General features: G+C 41.7%; 1 protein-coding gene across 2 annotated transcripts in view; it reads right to left on the bottom strand.

Annotated features, from left to right (window-relative positions):
* Positions 1-832: 832 nt before the first annotated feature.
* Positions 833-20771, bottom strand: part of LOC136877242 (facilitated trehalose transporter Tret1) — a 137446-nt gene continuing 117507 nt past the window's right edge. For both annotated transcript variants that reach the window (XM_067151101.2, XM_067151102.2), the window contains exons 4-6: positions 14014-14238; positions 6931-7098; positions 833-2125 (exon numbers count right to left, since the gene is read on the bottom strand). In XM_067151101.2, coding sequence (XP_067007202.2) covers positions 1586-2125; positions 6931-7098; positions 14014-14238 — 933 coding nt within the window. In that variant the 3' untranslated portion in view covers positions 833-1585. The remainder of the gene's footprint in view (positions 2126-6930; positions 7099-14013; positions 14239-20771) is intronic.

The following is a 20771-nucleotide window of genomic DNA, read 5'->3' as shown; positions in this document are numbered from 1 at the left end:
CCTCACATGGTGAATACACTGAGACAATTCTCGTCCTTATTCCTCCAACTGCCAAATCTACCCACATCATTCGCTCATTTACGTGCCTAACATAAACTATGTTGCGTGCAATGGTATTCCTGATAAAGAGCCCTACCCCAGACCCTGCCCTTCCCTGTCTAACACCCGTCAAGTACGCTTTATAATCTCCTATCTCTTCCTCGTTATCTCCCCTTACCCGAATAACACTTACTCCTAGTACATCCAGATGCATCCTCTTTGCTGACTCAGCCGGTTCTACTTTCTCTCTTCCATAATCCCCATTAATATTGATAGCTCCCCATCGAATTCCATTTCGTTCGCCAAGTTGTTTTCAAGGAGTCCCTTGTCTGTCAAATGGGAGTGGGACTCCGTTACTCTCATAGGACCGAGGCTTGCTTAAAATGTTCTGAGCTCGGTAAATTCATGAAGCAGAATGCTACCCTACTTGCACACAGTCCAAGTGAGGATCTCTCCTCTAACGGTTTATGGACAACCGGTGGATTGTATAGTCCTAGCCGCCTGAGCACAAGGAGGACCGTGACTCAGAATATGTCCGAGATGCCCACTCCCATTCCATAGCAACTGGTATCCCGACTCTCAGGACCACTTACTAGGCCACTCAGCCGTTGCCCATGGTTCACGAACTAGGACGTGACTACAGTAACCCACACCATGAACCATGAATAATAATAATAATAATAATAATAATAATAATAATAATAATAATAATAATAATAATAATAATAACAATAATAATAATAATACCTGAAATTAATAGGGAAACCACAGGATAATGTTCGAAATATAAATATTTTAAATATTATAAATATTTTATTTTCCGTAATTTTTAGTACACACATCAATTATAAAAAACACAATTTGCCTTCGATGGTAAAATACTAGCTAAATGCATTTGGTCGCTTATGTAACTACAGCGGGGATATTTCAGTTTGTAATTGCTGCAGTCCATTGAAATGATCACATTTAATTAAACATTTTGAAAGAAGTTAAACATATGAGACCCAAACATCGTCTAGTGTGAGACACGGCATAATAACAGCACCGTTAGCAATATTAAATGTAGTAAATCAACATGACATACCGTATATTTACATAAACAAAATCATATACCGGTATGGCACACAATAATATTGGTCATCTTGAATAACTGTTCTATTATAATTTTTAGTAATAGCAAGGTTGTAACACTACATAACAAAGCTATAACATATGATCTTATGCTATCACAGATGAGAGTTGTACCTTTTGATATGTAAACTTAAGGTTTGTTCCATCCCTGTATCATTTTCAATCAAATTTATAAACATTGTTAACTCTCTGTTCCACTAGAATCATGAGAACATAGCCTAAAATTGCTGTCAACGCAATATTTCAATTCTATCAACCTAACCTCATTCATTATTGCAGTTGTGAGGGTATTATCTTCTTGAACATAACTTCACTTTTACACACCAGAGAGTCTTCTAGTCTTGCTAAAAAAAACATGGCACACGAATAAGTTAAATCACTGAGGACGGACTGGATGATCTAGCGTTCACAATGCCTACACAATTCTTGGTATCTTTTTTCTTCCCTCCAACTCCTCCTGGATCTGCTGCAGGGACTTCCCCTTTGTTTCCGGCACCATCAGTGCCACGAAGACCGCTGAGAACGCGCAACAGAGACCAAAGAGCCAAAAGGTGAAATGCAGTCCTATGCCCTGCTCTAGGTTTACGAAGACCTTGGTTACAGCAAAGGAGAGTGCCCAGCAGAAACAAGAGACAAGAGACCCTGCCTGACCCTTGACGTTGGCAGGCAAGACCTCAGCCATTACAGTCCAAGGCAGAGGACCTAGTCCCGCACAGTACATTGAAATGTAGAGCAGCACGCTGAACAGGGGCAGCCAAGACCATCCAGGCAGCGGACTGAGCGCCAGGTATAGTCCCAGGAGGCCATGCGCCACTGCCATCAACACGCTCGACGACAGCAGCAGCACCTTGCGGCCAGTGCGGTCAACCAGTACCGTCGTGACGTAGGACATAGCCAGCATCACCAGCCCCACCAGGACAGCCGACAGACTGGGCGACAAGGATGAGCCCGCCATCTGGAGTAGTTCAATGGGATTATAAATCACATTGTTGTAATAATGATTGCTGTTATGAGGGACAATATAACAAATCTTCTGAAGGAGAAGGAACAGGTGCGACAATCTGCAAAATGAAGGTATCGGGAAAAGAAACAAAGGTATCAAGAGACATAGGAATATAAACCATTCGGAATAGAAACGTCTTGAAAAACCTCAAAATGGACATCAACCTTCGAGGCAAAGCGTTGATTCTACTGGCACTTATTGACAGGAAGTTTATAGATTGAAAATAATTCACTGAATGTTCTTTTAAAAGTGGTACTGAAAATTGGTGCGAGGGAAAATAAAACGGACCCGGGAAACATTTATAAGATTGACGTGGTGCTGACCCTTGTTAATGAACAGGAGAACTACGCATCACAGGATATGTTGGAAACCGTGATTTCGATTGCTGTCACATATCTGACCGTGCGCATCTCCCGCATTTCCCGAGTACGGTGCTGTGTCTTTACGTGTGAGTGAGTGAGAAGAGAGAACAGATCTGTTTAGTGACCAGTTGACTGCAGAACAAAATGGTGTTCACGATAAAACAGCGCGTGTACATTACCGAGTTGTGAAGCACGATTTGTGGATATAAGCTATGCGGTGGAAGAGTTTAAGACTGCAAGTGTTTTGGCAAAACTCCAGCAAAGTCTGCAATGAAAAACTTAGTGGCAAAATGGCGTGAAACGGGATCTGTAGTGAATAAAATCCGTAATTATTAGAAAAGAGTTCGAACACCAGAAACTACTGCTCGAGTGAAACAAAGCCTGGAACGAAGTCCGACAAAATCTCAACGCTGTTTAGGTGTGCAAGTTGTAATTAAGAGATCGTCGTGTCAAAATATTAATCAAAAAGGACGTGCATCTGTATCATTAAAAATTTTACTGTTGCGCATGCGTTAAAGCGTCCCGGCGAATCTTCGCTTGTTGAGTTCTAACTGTGGTTTCTGAGTGAAGTGTAGTCAGGACTTTTGGATCTTCAGTTTTCATTTCTTCGGATGAGGCTATTTCCAGCATCTTCTGTGATGTTCATTGACAAAGGTCAATCCCGCGTCAATCGCGCGTCAGTAATATTTTCCGGGCCAGTTTTATTTTGCCCACCCTGTATATAAAACGTATGCTAAATTTGGATATAGAAGAGGATATTGCTTATTCTTAACCGTTTATGGCTATGTTTTATAAGGCAAAAATAATATTCAGTTCCAATATTTTGAATAAATATTTATTTATTTATTTATTTATTTATTTATTTATTTATTTATTTATTTATTTATTTATTTATTTATTTATTTATTTATTAGTCCGTTTACTGTATAGGGTTGGTTTTTCACTCAGACTCATTGAGGAATCCCACCTCTATCGCCTCAAGGGCAGTGTCCTGGAGCGTGAAGCTACGGGTCGTGGGGAGTACAACTGGGGACGAGAACCAGAACCCCGCCCAGGCGACCTCACCTGCTATTCTGAACAGGGGCCTTGTGGGAGGATGGGAAGATCGGAAGGGATAGATAAGGAAGAGGAAACGAAGCGGTCGTGGCCTTAAGTTAGGTCCACCCCGACATTTGTGTGAACTGGAAAACCACGGAAAACCACTCGAGGTGGAAATCTAACACCCCCCACCCCCCACCCCCTACTCTACACAGTTGACCTCCGAGGTGGAGTGGACCCCGTTCCAGCCCTCGTACCCCTTTCCAAATTTTGTGACAGAGCCGGAATCGAACCCAGGCACCGGGGATGGCGGCGAATCACATTAACCATTAAACCGCAGAGGCGGACCAATAAATATTTTTGGTATTCGGGAGATAGTAGGTTCGAACCCCACTGTCGGCAGCTCTGAAAATGGTTTTCCGTGGTTTCCCATTTTCACACCAGGCAAATGCTGGGGCTGTACCTTAATTAAGGCCACGGCCGCTTCCTTCCCACTCCTAGCCCTTTCCTGTCCCATCGTCACTATAAGACCTATCTGTGTCGGTGCGACGTAAAGCAACTAGCAAAAAATATAATATATATATATATATATATTTGCTTCTAAAATCGACAATACTTGGATTTTCTTAACAGCTGTATGTGCAATTATGATGGCAAGCCAATGTTTTTATTTCAGGAAGTCATGTTCCGCCTCCGTAGTGTACCGGTTAGCGCTATTAGCTGCTCTTCTCTGAGGCCCGGGTTCTATTCCCGATACTGTTAGGGATTAAAATTAGCAGGGAGGCTGGTGTCCGCCTCTGTTGTGTAGTAGTTCGTGTGATTAGCTGCCACCCCCGGAGGCCCTGGTTCGATTCCCGGCTCTGCCACGAAACTTGAAAAGTGTTACTTGGGCTGGAACGGGATCAGCTCAGCCTCGGGAGGTCAACTGAGTAGAAGTGGGTTCGATTCCTACCTCATCCAACCAAGAAGGGCTTTTCCGTGGTTTCCCACTTCTCTTCCAGGCAAATGCCGGGATGGTACCGAACGTAAGGCCACGGCCGCTTCCTTCCCTCTTCCTTGTCTATCCCTTCCAATCGTCCCATCCCCCCATAAGGCCCGTGTTCAGCATAGCAGGTGAGACGTCCTGGGCGAGGTACTGGTCATCCTCACCAGTTGTATCCACCGACCCAGAGTCTGAAGCTCTGAGGCGGTAGAGGTGGGATCCCTCGCTGAGTCCGAGGGAAAAACCGACCCTGGAGTGTAAACAGATAACGAAGAACGAACGAAAGAAGGCTGCTATGTGGTTCAAAAGGCAAATGCAGCTTACCTCCAGTGTGGGTATACCTCAGAGAGCTGCACTACCTCGAGTCGAGTACACGAGATTTTTATTCGTAATATGTGGCACTATGCTGGAATATGTGGACACAGAAACATTCATGAACGTGTACAAACAATTTTGAACGTTGGAAACTACGATGAAGGGTTTTATTCCAGAAATCACTAATTCATCATAAAATGTGGGGTTGGAAATCGTAGGCCTTTTTTATTTTTTATTTTTATTTTATTTTATTTTATTTTATTTTATTTTTTTACTGTACTATGTCGAGCAGTGATGTCTTCCAAACTCTGCTGATACGCATGTTAAGAGTTAGTTCGTATTTTCCATTTTTGAAGGAAGAATAGCGTGTTCTTCTTTACTAAAAGGTATACGAGTTTTTGCAAAAATACCTACAATGGAGACTTTAATGAATACCAAGTGTTAAAGAAGAAATCAGTCTATTCTCGGGTGAACTATTACAGATTATTACTATTACAGATGCATTTCAGGAATGCAATACATATTTGTAAAGAGGAAGTATGTTGAATAACGCCTGAAGTTGGTTTATCTGTCCACACAAGCTCAGTTGTGCTACAATCAAGCTCAGAAGAACTTCACGGATGGTGGATCACACAGAAGTACGCTATGCTGGAGAAGAGCCATTTGTGTAACATTACACAGCAGTAGTAAAAAAATGTTACGGCTGTGAACTTTCATTAATTTAATTTAATATTTTTAATTTAAAATTATTTTTAATGCCACGTATCCTAGAACTCGGCAATCGTCTCCTTACCTCATTAATTTTTCAAATAAAATTTGTGTACCTTACCCCTGCATTTCAGAAAATCCACAATATTACATGATGACCTACAAATCTGATGTTTTTGTATATTTTAGTTAATATACAAGTGAATAAGAAATACTGATTATATCACTAAAATCCTATTTTCTTGAGTGCTGGCTGCCTATCTTTGAAATGTGTAACCTAAATTTCGGAAACAGATATTTTATTCCAAAACTCATTAAGTCTGTAGTAGTATCGATCTAAGTCAAATGACTTAGTTTAGTTTTGGAAAGAACTCTGCATTCTAACGTTAATAATGTCAAAATAGAGTTTTAGTTTGTTATCATCGTTCTTAATATTACTTTGAAAATGTTTATCTTACGTCATAATGAAGGAATATTATCTAAATAAACTCTGGTTCAAAAAAGGCATTTCCTGAAAAATGATTATTTTTATTTAGTGAGTTTTGGAAACGAGGTCTTCAATTTTAGAACCAAACTGGTGAAGTTTCCTCATTCAAAAAGATCTTACTGAATATATGCAATATTTCATGGTAGTACCTAGGTGATAGTTCGCTTCTGTGGTGTAGTGGTTAGTGTGATTAACTGCCACCTCCGAAGGCCCGGGTTCGATTCCGGGCTCTGCCACGTAATCTGAAAAGTAAGCACTCAGTCTCGGGAGGTCAAGTGAGTCGAGGGGTTACGATTCCCTCCTCAGCTATCCTCGAAGTGGTTTTCCGTGGTTTCCCACTTCTCCAGGCAAATACCGCTATGGTACCTAACTTAAGGCCATGGCTGCTTCCTTCCTACTTCCTTGTCTGTCTCTTCCAATCTCCCAAGGTCCCAGTTCAGGATAGCAGGGGAGACCGCCTGGGCAAGGTACCGATCCTCCTTCCCAGTTCATCCCCCGACCCAAAGTCTCACGCTCCAGGACACTCCCTTGAGGCGGTAGAAGTGGGATCCCTCGCTGAGTAGGGGGAATATCAACACTGGACGGTAAACGGATTAAGAAAGAAAGAAAGAAAGAAAGAAAGAAAGAAAGAAAGAAAGAAAGAAAGAAAGAAATGTTGTAATTGGAGATATCACCATTATAATATCTTACTCCATATGTACATGGTAGGTTGTGTAAATGATTTAATGTCACACAAAACAAAATTATTTCAGTGAAGCATTTAGTAGTGTTTTTCATCATTATCTGTTTAAGTTGTTTCTGGCGCTCAGCCCCTTTAGAACGTTAGGTCTTCAGTTCGTAATACCTAATAGCACAAGACACTAACCTCAAATATTTTCTCTGTGTAGGAGAACACAACGCAGACCCCGCTCAGCTGCTGGAAAGCGACAAGTCCCAGAGAAATGACGAGAGCTCGGACTGTCGCTCTGTTGGTAACAGTGCTTCTCCAGGAAGTCTTCTGGCGCGCATCCTCCAGTGCAGCTGCCTCCAACTTCTGCAACATCAAATAATGTTCTCTGTACGATGGGCGAATAAAATTGTTCCGGAAATTCCGTGGCTTACAGAGGTGTAAGAAAGAAGGTGCCGGAGTGAATAGGAAATAACCAGAGCATAAGTTCAGGCACTCAATTTTGAAATTTTATTCCTCTCCTTCCCTTTTTCCTTAAAATTGGACAGATAGAATACATGAATAAACAGTAACAATATAATAATGATCTCGTCAGCTCCAGCTGGACTGAGAGTCCAGAACACGTACACTATTTATAAAAGCATGTTTGTTCCACTAATTTACATAACCTAAGAGTTTGAGCTCCTCAGGTTAATATAGTCTAGCCTGACAAACTTCAAATAATGTATTTACAGACACTTATGCTCAAGTTTTTTACTTTCTTTTACAGGAACATAAACAGGGGCATTAAGTGCCCGTAATAAATGGCATTAATGTAAAAAGAAGAAGTTTGAACATGATTGGCCATGAACAAAACGGTAGGAGGCGACACACTTGCACTCCTTCTAGAAGTTTTTAAAGCCCTAAGTGGGCTCATGGCTCTATGACACAGAGGTTAAGCCTATTCTACTCCAAGGTGACTAAATGAGAAACATTAAATACCAAAAGAGTGTTAAGAATTTTAGAGTATAAGAAACTTTACAAACCATAACTCTCATCTTTGTTCCGTATTGAAAATAGCTATTAATTGTATTGAATAGGTGGGGTAATAAAAATACTCCTTTTATAAACTTACCAAGGTGAATGGAAATCAACGGAGAGACATCACTCGTTGTTCCCTTACATTATGTATTTCCCAGCAGAAAATAAAGCAGAGTCCTTAGACTGACCGAAAATTTTACATTTAAACCACCAAGTTCAGAATTTACATAAAATAAAAGGGCTTTGAAACGTTCCCCTCAAGTTGTCTGCCGGAGTTATCATCTTGAGTTGCTGGGCCTTTCGAACGCCGACCTGCAGCCCCTGCCCCGTTAGTACACGCAGCACACAATCAACTGGAGCAATGAAGTTGAAAATACGGCCTTAAAGCGCCCAGCTTTTATAGCATTTCGAGGGGAAGTTTCCAGAACTCTTCACAGATAGGCTGGATGCCTATACACACCCCCAATTTTAGTTGGCTAGAGAAAATATTCCCAATCATATTTGATTGGTTGATAGGTCCAGGAGTTGGAGGGGGCAGAAGTGTTGACAACCTTGACATAAAAATAAAAAATCTTCACAAACTTAAGGTTTGCAACCTGTCACAATACAAATTTCTTAATAAATTAGTTCGACCCACTGGGGGGAGGAGGGAGGAAGAGCAACAACACCGATGACAGAGACATCTAGCGGTTGAAAATCCAAATATCTTGCATAATATCAGTTCAAGTTCCATCACATAGAATATATCCATGCACATAGGGTTGGTGTCAGGAAGGGCAACCAGGGACAGAACTGGGTCAAATCCATATCGAGTGCTGAGCCCAATAAATTTGGGGGAGGTCGGGGAAAGGAAGAATAGGCTATTATATCATATTTTATTGCTTAAAGAATGAACATGTAATAGCGCTATCTGACAAAATAAAATTTTCGCTCAAATGAAGATCTCTTCGAAAATAGAAAACAAATATAATCGTCTGCTTTTGATAACAAATGACGGTGATCACTGCCGAAATACATGTTTCACTCATATTTATTTATTTATTTATTTATTTATTTATTTATTTATTTATTTATTTATTTATTTATTTATTTATTTATTTATTTATTTATTTATTTATTTATTTATTTATTTATTTATTTATTGGGAATTTAGCCCGAAGGCTGGTTTGATTCTCAACAGCTCCGTCATCAGCTGTCACATATTATATCCTAGGTGTCATCGATGAGGCATTCTAGGGATATGAGGAGTGAGGTAGTTTCCCGTTGCTTTCCTCATTGAGCTAGAATTTGTTATCACATATCAGCCTGCCAACCAACCTACCTTATGAGTGGCATTTTCACAGCATTCATAGCAGGGACTGTTACATAAGGAATGGCATTAGGGGAAGGTCGGGAGTTATCGGACGGCGGCTGGTGTCGGACAGTCACATATGTCTTTGTTAGCAGCATGTGGCAGAACCTGTTTAGCTACTCACAGATCCGCCTGCATGTTTGAAGGGTGGGTACATCCTATTCAGTCGAAAGGCAGGGTCGTTTATGAGTGGTGGTGTATTTTTGTCCTTTGTGTGATTTTCGGCCGGCACGGATTTATTTTTACCAAGAAGTAGCAGCAACAAGGATAAGTTGCATTGAACTTTAAGTACATTAGCAGAAGCAGCATTCCTTACTCTGTAATATCGTGGGTTTAGAATCAGTTTCTTTTCTAACGTTCTCGTTCAGTTCTAGTCGTTTCTTAAGGGAGTCATTCGGGCGGTATCGGACACGAAACTGGCGCGCGGTTATCGGACACAGAGGCTGCAGTTCCGTCCGGGTTACTGATGGTACTATCCTTTGTTTTAGGTAAGCATGGGGAAGATACGAGGATAATGGGAAGAAAGCAATATAATATTAGCCGTGAATAGTGTCAGGGACAATGGAATGAGTATTAGAGAGGCCAGTCAATGTTCCTCTGTTCCAAAAAAGCACGTTAGATGATAGAATTAAAGCTCTTGAAGCTGGTAAAGAGATTCCAATAAAAGCGTGTACGGCGAACAGTGAGACTTTTCAGAGAACATTCTCAGATGAATAAGAGAATGACCTGTACATGCATATCAAGGCCCCGACAGTCAGCTCATGCCACTCATCAAAACAGAATTTCTAAAACTTGTGTATCAATTTGCTGGGGAATTGAGAGCTGAACATAGGTTTAATAAAACTAAAATGATGGCAGGAAAGACCCTCTTTATGAATTTATGAAGAGGCATTAAGACTTCCTTTTGAGGACGGCTGAGTCTATCAGCTTGTAGCGAGCAGTAGGCTTCAACAAGGAGCAAGTGGACATATTTTTGATAAATTAAATGATCTTGTGAATAAATATTTGTTTAGTCCATCAAGAATCTTCAACGCTAATGAGTGTGATATTTGCAGAATGGCTAAACGTTAATTCGTTTTATTTTGAATGTGAAAAAATAATTTTTGGTTAAAAGAGATTGATCGTCCGATACCACCCTCCATTTTTCAAACCTACGAAATTGTAATTACCTCCTTAATTTGTTAATATTGTCCGTGTTTTTAATCGTGATTAAATATATTCTAGTGAGTACGTTGATTCAAGAATACACATGCTTACAAAATGCATTACAGGAATTTTTTCCTATTCCATAAACAAATTATGGCAGAAAAGTTAAACTCTCCGATACCTCCCGACTTTCCCCTACTATCATCGCTCATACCTCAGTCATTTTCATTATTGTCAAATTTAAGGATGAGACTGAGACACGTGAATAAAAGTAACAAATTTTACCTTTGACCTACCAGAAGGTGGGGCAGCCTGCCGAGGCAGTAAAGGCGTGCTCGAATTACCCGAAACGATGTGGGTTCGATTCCCCGTCAGGAAGCCCAAAATTTTAAGAAACGAGATTTCCACTTCCGGCGGTGTACTTGGCCCTCAGGTTCACTCAACCTACACCAAAAATGAGTATCAGGTTAACTCCTGGGCGCAAAGGTGGCCAGGCATAGAGCTAACCACTCTACCCCACCAAGTGCCGAGGTTACTGATAGTGGAAGCCCTTACCTTCCACCCCTCCAAGGGCCTTCATGGTCTGAACGGAGATTACTTTACTTTGTCACTTTTTTAATATCTGAAGCCATATCTCTTCATTTTCGATTCCGTTAATTTATATCTGATAGGTTCTTCGGTCTGCTGAAACTAATTATGAGTAAATCAACGTATAAATTGCTTGAAAGAGAAATCGTAAGGTAACATGTGTGATACTGTGATACGATAATATGTTCTCTTTCAGGTAGTTAATAAATGTATTTACTCAAAGTTAGTTTTGGCAAACTGAAGAAGCTAGAGGATATTTTTTTTTAAATGCTTTGCCATACCAGAAAACATAGAGCACTGTAAACACTAGGTCTGGCTAGCAAAGGCTCTCACTCATTAACTTATGTTTAAAAGCGTAACTTCTTTTACACGCTGCTTTACGTCGCACCGACACAGATAGGTCTTATGGCGACGATGGGATAGGAAAGGGCTAGTAGTGGGAAGGAAGCGGCCATGGTCTTAATTAATCTACAGCCCTAGCGTTTGCCTGGTGTGAAAGTAGGAAACCACGGAAAACCATCTTCAGGGCTGCCGACAGTGGGGATCCAACCCACTATCTCCCGGATGCAAGCTCACAGCTTCCCGCCCCTAACCGCACGGCCAACTCACCCGGTGTGCAATGTTTAGACCAAGTAGGAAAGTGTGGCCTCACTCCAACCTGAAAAAAAAATGAAATGGGGACGGGTTCGGCTCCCCAGGTGCAGGTCTTTTGATTTGATGTCCTTAGGCGATCTGCCCGCCGTGATGAGGATCAAATTATGATGAAGACAACGCATACCCGTGCCAGGGAAATTAACCAATGATGGTTAAAATTCCCGACCCTGCCGGGAATCGAACTCGGGACCCCTGTGACCAAAGACCAGCACGTTAACCATTAAGAATGGAGCCGGACATCCCTATACTGCGGAGAAGTGAACGTAGACATACGTACATGGAAAGAAAAAATGTAAGACACTTTGAGTGTTTGGGTAGAACGTGCAGGTCGCCGAGAGAATTTAACTTATGTCTCAATTGACAGATAAAAGAGCAGGCTACCTGTTGCGAAAAATGTGAAACGCAGTTTTCATGAAATAGTGCTTCAAATTATAGCAACACTTGTGCAAAATATGTGACGTCACACTCATACTCTGTTACAAGATGGCGCTATATTGACTCGCGCGCTCAATTGGAGTTTAGCTGTTGTTGTGTGTGTCCTCCGCGCCTACAATCTCCGCAGCCCGCCCGACACATGAATGTTTCCAGAGACCACGAGGCTGACTGCAGTGCGCTGACGTGATCGTCGGTGACGTCAGCCAGAGCTATAAAAGGAGCAACGTTTCTCGCCTCTCCAGGACTCCTACAGTGTCCAACGACCAGACTACACCGCAAGTCAGACACGGAGGTACCCTCTTAAAAATGTGTTCTGAATAGGTGGACTAATTCCTCTTCCTTTCACCTCTGGACATTGCCTCATTCATCCTGCATCCCGTAGCTACGTCGAGCACCCATCCAAGCATTCTGCTACTCACTCAAGTCCCCTACAGTGCTCCGACTCCCATCAGAGCATTCTGCTGTATATGAACACTAGACGCAGGTTCCTTGCTAGTTATACGCCTCCGGTTAGCATTCTGCTAATACGAACTCTCTCTACAAGTTCCACTTGTTATTATACATGACCGATAGTTTTCAACTATCAAGAACATTCTCTCATTTGAACAGACTGTCTCATCAAGACAAGATTGAATGTATATAGGAATCTCAATTTGTAAATATTATTCAAGCCCTCAGCCTACTACCTTATATTAACATGAAACGTGTGCGACTCAACAAGCTTCAAGAAAAGTTTCTTTCTATTTTATGTACATATTGTATAAATGTGTTGAAGCAATAAACTTTTATGTCGTGCCTTGTATACCAAGTTCCTTGTATACAACAGCTGTCGTTGCGAATACATCGTGGTCAGTTGTATAGAATAAGAAATTTAATCATGGAAAAGAAAGATATGATTAGGATTCCGCAAAAACGTGCAAAAGAAAGAGTTAAAACGAGAAAAGTGAACGATGAAGGAATAAATGACATGAAAAAAGCGTAATAGACGTTACTAGGAGAAATTGATTTAGAGTAAAATTTGGCAATAAGTAACTACTTTGAAGTAAATCAAGGTGCATCTACTTCACGTTTTGAAAATGTTTCTCTTTAGTGATTGACGACATTTCATTTTCTCAGACATCACTTTAATTTGAATGTTGTGCCGAGCAACTATCCCAGCACACTGGGCAGTTCATTTATTGATCTTACTTTTACTCCCGATCTCTTAAATTATGTGTCTTATTTCTCAGAGCACAGAGGCATACCACACCGAGTTATTACCCACATTCCAAGTGTACTACGTTTTACTGAAAAATATTTGCCTTTTATTTCTAATAAGTGAGTCTACGGAACTCTCAAAACCCTGCAGCCGTTACAACAGTGACGGCCTTCTTTGGCTCTGTACGCGATATCAATCAATCAATCAATCAATCAATCAATCAATCAATCAATCAATCAATCAATACTGATCTGCATTTAGGGCAGTCGCCCAGGTGGCAGATTCCCTATCTGTTGCTTTCCTAGACTTTTCCTAAATTATTTCAAAGAAATTGAAAATTTATTGAACGTCTCCCTTGGTAAGTTATTCCAATCCCTAACTTCTCTTCCTATAAATGAATATTTGCCCCAATTTGTCCTCTTCAATTCCAACTTTATCTTCATATTGTGACCTCTCCTACTTTTATAAACGCCACTCAAACTTATTCGTCTACTAATGTCATTCCACGCAATCTCTCCGCTGACAGCTCGAAACATACCGCTTAGTCGAACAGCTTTTCTTCTTTCTCTCAGTTCTTCCCAACCCAAACTTTGCAACATTTTGGTAACACTGCTCTTTTGTCGGAAATCACCCAGAACAAATCGAGCTGCTTTTCTTTGGATTTTTTCCAGTTCTTGAATCAGGTAATCCTGGTGAGGGTCCCATAAACTGGAACCATACTCTACTTGGGGTCTTACCAGAGACTTATATGCCCTCTCCTTTACATCCTTACTACAACCCCTAAACACCCTCATAACCATGTGCAGAGATCAGTACCCTTTATTTACGGTCCCATTTATGTGATTACTCCAATGAAGATCTTTCCTTATATTAACACCTAGATACTTACCTGCATTTCAAATTGGGTGTTGTGTAGTGGCCCTCTCAGCCACTGGAGCGCTCTGTGAGCCTCGCTGGTACGACCCTTGGACAGCAGGAAGACAGGGCTCTCTGGCATCCACACGAAGGCAGCGAAGAAGAGGATTGGTACCAACAGACAGGATGCGTTGAGCACCAGGTAGTTGTCAGCTGCCCCAACTGCATAGGCGAACAGGAGCCCAATGTTGAACATCACCTAAAAACGAGAGTGTATTCAACATTCTCTATAGTTACATTGCTGAAAAGTGAACGTATTTCTTCTGTAACAAATGTTGCACTTCTGAGTCAAACTGGACACAAATTGATACTACTCTCAGTGTGAATAAAACATATAAGGGGCAGTCAAGTGGAAACGAGGTCACCTCTCAAAACGTTTAGGAAAATGTTTCATACCCCTTAAGTAACCACCTGAACTATTGATAAGATATTAACGGATCATGGGGCCACAACCAATGCAGAGTGTTTTAAAGACACTTTGCACAAATTGAGGCGTCACAACGCCCGTGCGCCCACACTGCCAAATGTGTACGGAATATGTTTCAGAGATTTGGGTGGAAAACTCCTCAACTACCTTTCTGCAAAACAGATCTCTCGACGTGCGAGTTTCACATCTTTGGGGAGCTGAAGAACGACATTCATGGACATCGGTTTGCGTCGGACGTCGACGTGTATGACTAAGTGGAGTCGTGGTCACGTCCACAGCCCGCCAGCTTTCTTAAGAAATTAATTCACTGTCACTTCACCCAATGGCAGTTCTGGTGATCAAAATTGTTCTACTAGGCCTATACTTTTTGGTAGATGAGCAGTTATCATTTGACTCTCTCCCTCTTACAAATAAACTCCTTGTAGACATGAGAAAGCAAGAACGCCTCTTTATCTTATTCCTGAAAAATCTCCAAGGAATTGGTTACGTAGTGTAGTGGATGAAGTGCTCGGCTTCTGTGTTCACAGCTGCATGATCTGCGAACCACTGCATTACTATATTCACTCAGAGAAATTGCCTTAGAGCCAGGCTGAGTGGCACAGAAGGTTGAGGCGCTGGCCTTCTGACCCCAACTGGGCAGGTTCGATCCTGGCTCAATCCGGTGGTATTTGAAGGTCTTCAAATACGTCTTCCTCGTGTCGGTAGATTTACTGGCACGTAAAAGAACTCCTGTGGGATTAAATTCCAGCAATTCGGTGCTTAAGAAAACCGTAAAAGTTATTAGTTAATTCATTGACTGATTGGCGAATTCGTAAACTACTACGAGAACAAAGCTCCCGCAATTGGACACTACACTCTTTAAGAGGAAAAAGCCGTTGAAATTTATGCTGGTCATCTTAAAGCAAACTTCTCGATAAGAAACAGGAAAGGACTATCAAACTCCGATTGGTAAAATGCTCTCAAAATGTCGTACAACATCTCGGCGGTTCGAACAGTTCCTGGTAGATGTCCTGGTATACTTAAAAGCTTTACTATCTCGTGGCCAGAAATATGAATTTCACGCAAGGAATCAGTACAGCCCTCAGAACCAACCAGTACCTGCATACACACTCTCTCTCATTGGTCACATCCGTCAGTTCCTAGCTCGCCGGGAAGCAAGTAGGTTGCACGCACAGCATCACATAACAGAACGTCTGTTGTCGCATCTCTAACTCCGCACGTCGCCGAGCTAATAACGCATATCGTGACACCAAGCTGGAAGTCGGCCTCCCCATCATGTATAGCTGCATCATAGTCGATGTTAATCCTGCTTACTCTGACCACGGTATCCTCAGCGAACTCCACGCAGAGGGCGTCCCAGCGCGCAGTGTGTCCAGGATAATGAACGGCTCTGATCCTACACCTCTGGTCAGTCTACAGCTCCCCACCGAAGACGACGTCGTGAACCTGGTCAGCAACGACACGTATTTATACAGACACCAACACACAGTGGAACCTAGTCCGTGGTATACAACATCACCGCCTCCTGATGACACGTCTGCCACACCCGCTGCAGCCGCACCATCAACGTGGACGCTACAGCAACAGTCTTCGTCCTCTACCACCACTACCACCACGACATCTACCCCTAACCTTTCCCGCATTCCTATCACTCCTGTAGTAACATTACATCCTTCACCAATTATGACCGCATCTTTCCCTCTACTTCCAACCCCAGCACAACCTAGTACTCAGTACATATCACTCCCGCAACCTGACGCAGCAGCATCTGCCACGCTCGCAGCACCCGACCCTCCACCGCCATCTTCTCGAGCTGAAGACGAAGCCGAAGCATCTGCCACGCCTACCACACCCTCTGCAGCAGCCGCATCATCGCTGCCAACAACGTCTTCTAACGCCCTGTACAGCTGTGTCATCCGCGGCGTTGACCCTTCAATCACCGACCAAGAAGTACTCCGGGAACTCCATAAAGACGGCATCCCAGCCCGTCGAGACTTCAGAATCCAGAACAGCAACGGTCTAGCGTATCTCGTACGCCAACATCTCCCCACCGCAGAGGATATACAGCGCCTCATCGAACACGGAGCATCTATATATGGCCATCTCCACAAAGTAGAGCCCTCTCATTCCCCACCCCAAATTTCTACTAGACATCCCCCCAACAACGCACGGCCTCGCCCCCAGCCGGCCCCAGCCCATCCTCTATTTCCACCTCGTCAACCCGTCAGTCCACCTCTTCCTCTAGCTAGCTTCTTCTTCCAACCACCTCCGCCACTCGATCTCCTCCGACTCCTCACCACCTCACTGTAAAATATCTCTGCAACCTTACACCTCCTAACCCTTCATCTCCACCCTAGTAACCTCCTCTGAATTTTCACTTCTTACACGCGTCCCTAGTATTCAAATCATCTATGAGCACACCTCCTCATTCATTACTTCAAATTGTTCTCCTCCTTTAGGGAGGGGCATGAAAACTTAGGAAAAAAAGCAGGTTGTTCGCGTGTGACGTAGTGAACTGTGAGATTGTTCTAGTGTTATCTCGTGCGTTCGGTAGTGCTACGAACAACGGATGGCCGCCTCCAGCAGTGGGCAAAGGCCTCATATGGATGGCGAAATACTAGTTGATCAAGAGATTGAGGTTCCTATGGTCGAAGAATCCTTAGATAATTCTTCATCTGAACAATCTCATGTGGAACATCCACCAGTTAATCAGTGTTCAACTTGGTAAAGTGCCGCCGGCTCCAATCGTGCATGAGTGTTAAAATCAGGCCCATTATGGGCCCATATATAGTGTTTTTGGAATCTTCTAATGACAAAAATATCGGTCAGTTGCATCCTACGCCATTAGGCCGACCTTTTTTTTACGAGAATGACTTATGTGTTAAATCTATTTCACGTAAAGGACGGAATCGTCTACAAGTAACGTTTCAATATGAAGCTCAGGCAAATGCTTTCCTGCGAAATCCTATCCTTAAAACTCTTAAGGTAAAGGCTTACATCCCATCATCAAATGTCTTACGTGTGGGACTAATACGTGGTGCTGATAAGGATTTAAAAGAATAGGAAATATTTAAACAGCTAGGATCGACTGTCCCAATTAAGTCAGTTCAACAACCAAACCGTAAAGTAGTATAAAATGATAAAGCCGAACATCTACCCACTGGTTCTGTCAAAGTAACTTTTCGTTTTATACAGAGTTTACTTAGATTTTGAACCTTTAATTTTCGTCCCTATCACATGTCGCAAATGCCAACGATATGGCCACACAGAGCGCCATTGTAGAGCGCAGGTCTACCGATGCGGTAAATGTTCCTTACAACATGCTACCAAGCAATGTACTGAACATTTCCATAAATGCGCTCATTGTAAAATGGAGCATTTGATGGATCTACAGAGCGACCGGAGCACAAATATCAGCTGCGCATGAAAAAAAGATTATGAGTACAGAACATTTCACTTTTGCGGAAGCAAAATGCAAAGTAGCGCTCCCTATATACTATCCTCAACAACACCCGCAATATTTTCCCCCACTGTCCCAAGAAAATAGCTCTCCTCCTCTTGAAAATCCCAGGAAGCGAAAATTTACTCAAGTGATCATGCAGTCCCCAAGGCACGTTCCTCCTTCAGGCTTTTATAAAGCATGATACATGGTTCTTCTTCGTAATCAAAGCATACCTCCAGAACCAACCGTTCTCCTACCTACTACTGTACCCCCTCCTCCGCCACCACATCCTTCTACATCCGCTACACAAAATGTGTTCAATAGTGATACGTCATCACAGCAAGAACACCCATTACAGCGTAAAAAGGACCACCTTCAACAAGAAAATTATCAAGTTTTAGTTTTATTGATACAAGCACTAGGAAATGAACCGCAAATTTCACATGTTGTGTATCAATTAAGGGACCGTATAGCTAATATACTTGCGTTATATGATAAACATCTTACAACGGAATGCTAGGAGTGTAATTCCTAAAAAATATGAACTACAATTACTCCTTCAAGAAACCTTTCCTCACATTCTTGCGATTCAAGAAACTTGGTTTGCAGTTCAAAACACCGTTTCCCTTCCCGGATATATTTGTCACCTGTGGTGGAACTGCCAAGACTTGGAATAATTAGAAATGCAATTTGGTTATATCACCATCGAAAGGAATTATTTAAGATTGGACAAAAGTATTATTACTACTATTAATGTTTAGGCCTATGAATAAAATGGACTCTAAAGAAGAAATTGTTTTTTATGTAAACCTGAAAAAATTATGTCAGGAAAACATGAACTATTAATTATGAAGATATTTAGATCTAGGAAGAATGTGAAAATTGAATGTTGATTTGCAGGTATTTTGCAATATTGTGTAATTGTGTTTTAAGTTTGAACGCAACTTGTATAAAGGCATGTTCATCTTGATACATAACTTGCGAGGCAGTGTGTCTGGCACGTGTCGTTTTCATGATGATTAAATAGTATTGCATAGCGAAAAGTTCTCGAATTTCCTCTGCGGAAATCTGGTGAATCGTGATTGGTCGGAATAACAACGGTTTCTATTGGTTAATATGGAGATCTGAGGAAATTCCGTGTTTTTATTGGTCTACTTGTGATCGCTCGATTTTCGGTTTCGGGCTCCTCGTGAATGCGAGGAAACTGTCTGCGTCTTTGAATTCTCCGTAACGGTTGGTTTTAGGGCCTTAAAACATGGTTTTCAGGCCAGTAGGGCTTACCAAGTTTTGTTTTTGCGCCAAGGAGCTTAAATTGAGCTTTGTCTCGTCCTTGTACGATAAATTCTATAGTTTGCCTATATTATCCTATAATTTTTATATATCCCCCCGTGCCCCCCACCTCGAATTGTTTTGAAAATAAAATACAGCCCATGCCCCCAGGGATAACGAATATTTCCACCAGTAAAATAATTTTTAGAATTGGTCCAGTAGTTCCTGAGATTAGACATTACATACAAACAAACTTTACTTCCTTATATATTAGTATAGATAAGTACCAATTATAGGATGGAGTGTGTGAGCCTAGAGCTTGTAATACACTTAGGGCGTCGGTATAAATGGTGACCTTAAAGGAATGTTGTTTAACATATACTAGAGCTTGTCTGATAGCAAAGATTTCAGCAGAAAATATTGAGAAATTAATCGGTAAATGGAATCGTTCAATTGTAAGAGTATTTGAAATGAAAAGGCCGCTCCCATTCCCTGTAGAGATTTTGATCCGTCAGTATATATGTTGACGCCACAGTCGGGAAGAGGTATTCTGAGCCTCTTATTCGCAGATGTGTAGAAAGAAGAACTAAAGTGAGGAAGGAGTTGAATTCTTTATATGAGGATACATATATCTCAGAAACTGAAGATGTTACAGACGTTAAAAATGGTACTTGGAATCTCATTTAAAAATAAATGAATACAGTTTTTTGGAAAGTCCACTTAAGGGGTGTAAAGAATTAAAAAGCGGGTGAATTTTTAAAATGAGTATCATCTTCTTCTACCGCTTTTCCCACACCTGTGGAATTGCAAGTGCTAACTGTGCCGCACATGTAGATTTGAGCCTGTTTTACGGCTGGATGCCCTTCCTGACGGCAACCGTATGTGTAGGGATGTAATTAATTTTGCATGTTCCTGTTTTCTGAAAATCAACTTAAGCTTTAGATGAAAAATTATGAAGAAGGAGTTGAATTTTCTGTATGAGGATACTTATATCTTAAAAATTAAGATGTTACAGATGTGAAAATTGGCATTTGGAATATCTTTTAGAAATAAATAAAAAAAAATCGGCATAAGAGAGGACTGTTTCTCACATATAAAGTTCCATGTGTCATGTTCCAGATTTAGGTCTGCCGGTAGCCCGGTCATCTTAGCCCCAAAAGGCAATGCCACAAACGTGGTTTACAAGGAGGTTTTGGGGTAAACGAAATGCATTTTTTCTGTGAGTTTTTATACTTTAGGGATTTACAGATGCGTACGAGTGAGGAACAAGGAATTGTTATCAAATTACGAAATCCTCGCGAGCGAAGCCGTGGGTAATAGCTAGTACAACATTAAATATCTAATTTATCAACTTGAGCATTCGGGTGTTTACTTAATGTTAATATGGGTGCCAAGCCATTCAGCTATTCTAGGAAATGACCAAGCTGATCGTGATGCTAAAGAGGCGGCCACATCGCCCACTGATCCTCTTACGATATCTATACCCCTCCCAGATTACTATCCTCTTATTAAAGAGGCAGCACTGCAATCCTGGCACGAGGACTGGCATAACTCTGTCCGTAAGAAAGGTACATACTATCATCAACCTTATATT

The sequence above is a fragment of the Anabrus simplex genome, chromosome 7 (assembly GCF_040414725.1).
Source record: "Anabrus simplex isolate iqAnaSimp1 chromosome 7, ASM4041472v1, whole genome shotgun sequence".
In the NCBI taxonomy this organism is placed as follows: Eukaryota; Metazoa; Arthropoda; class Insecta; order Orthoptera; family Tettigoniidae; genus Anabrus; species Anabrus simplex.
This window is presented reverse-complemented; position numbering and strand designations above follow the sequence as displayed.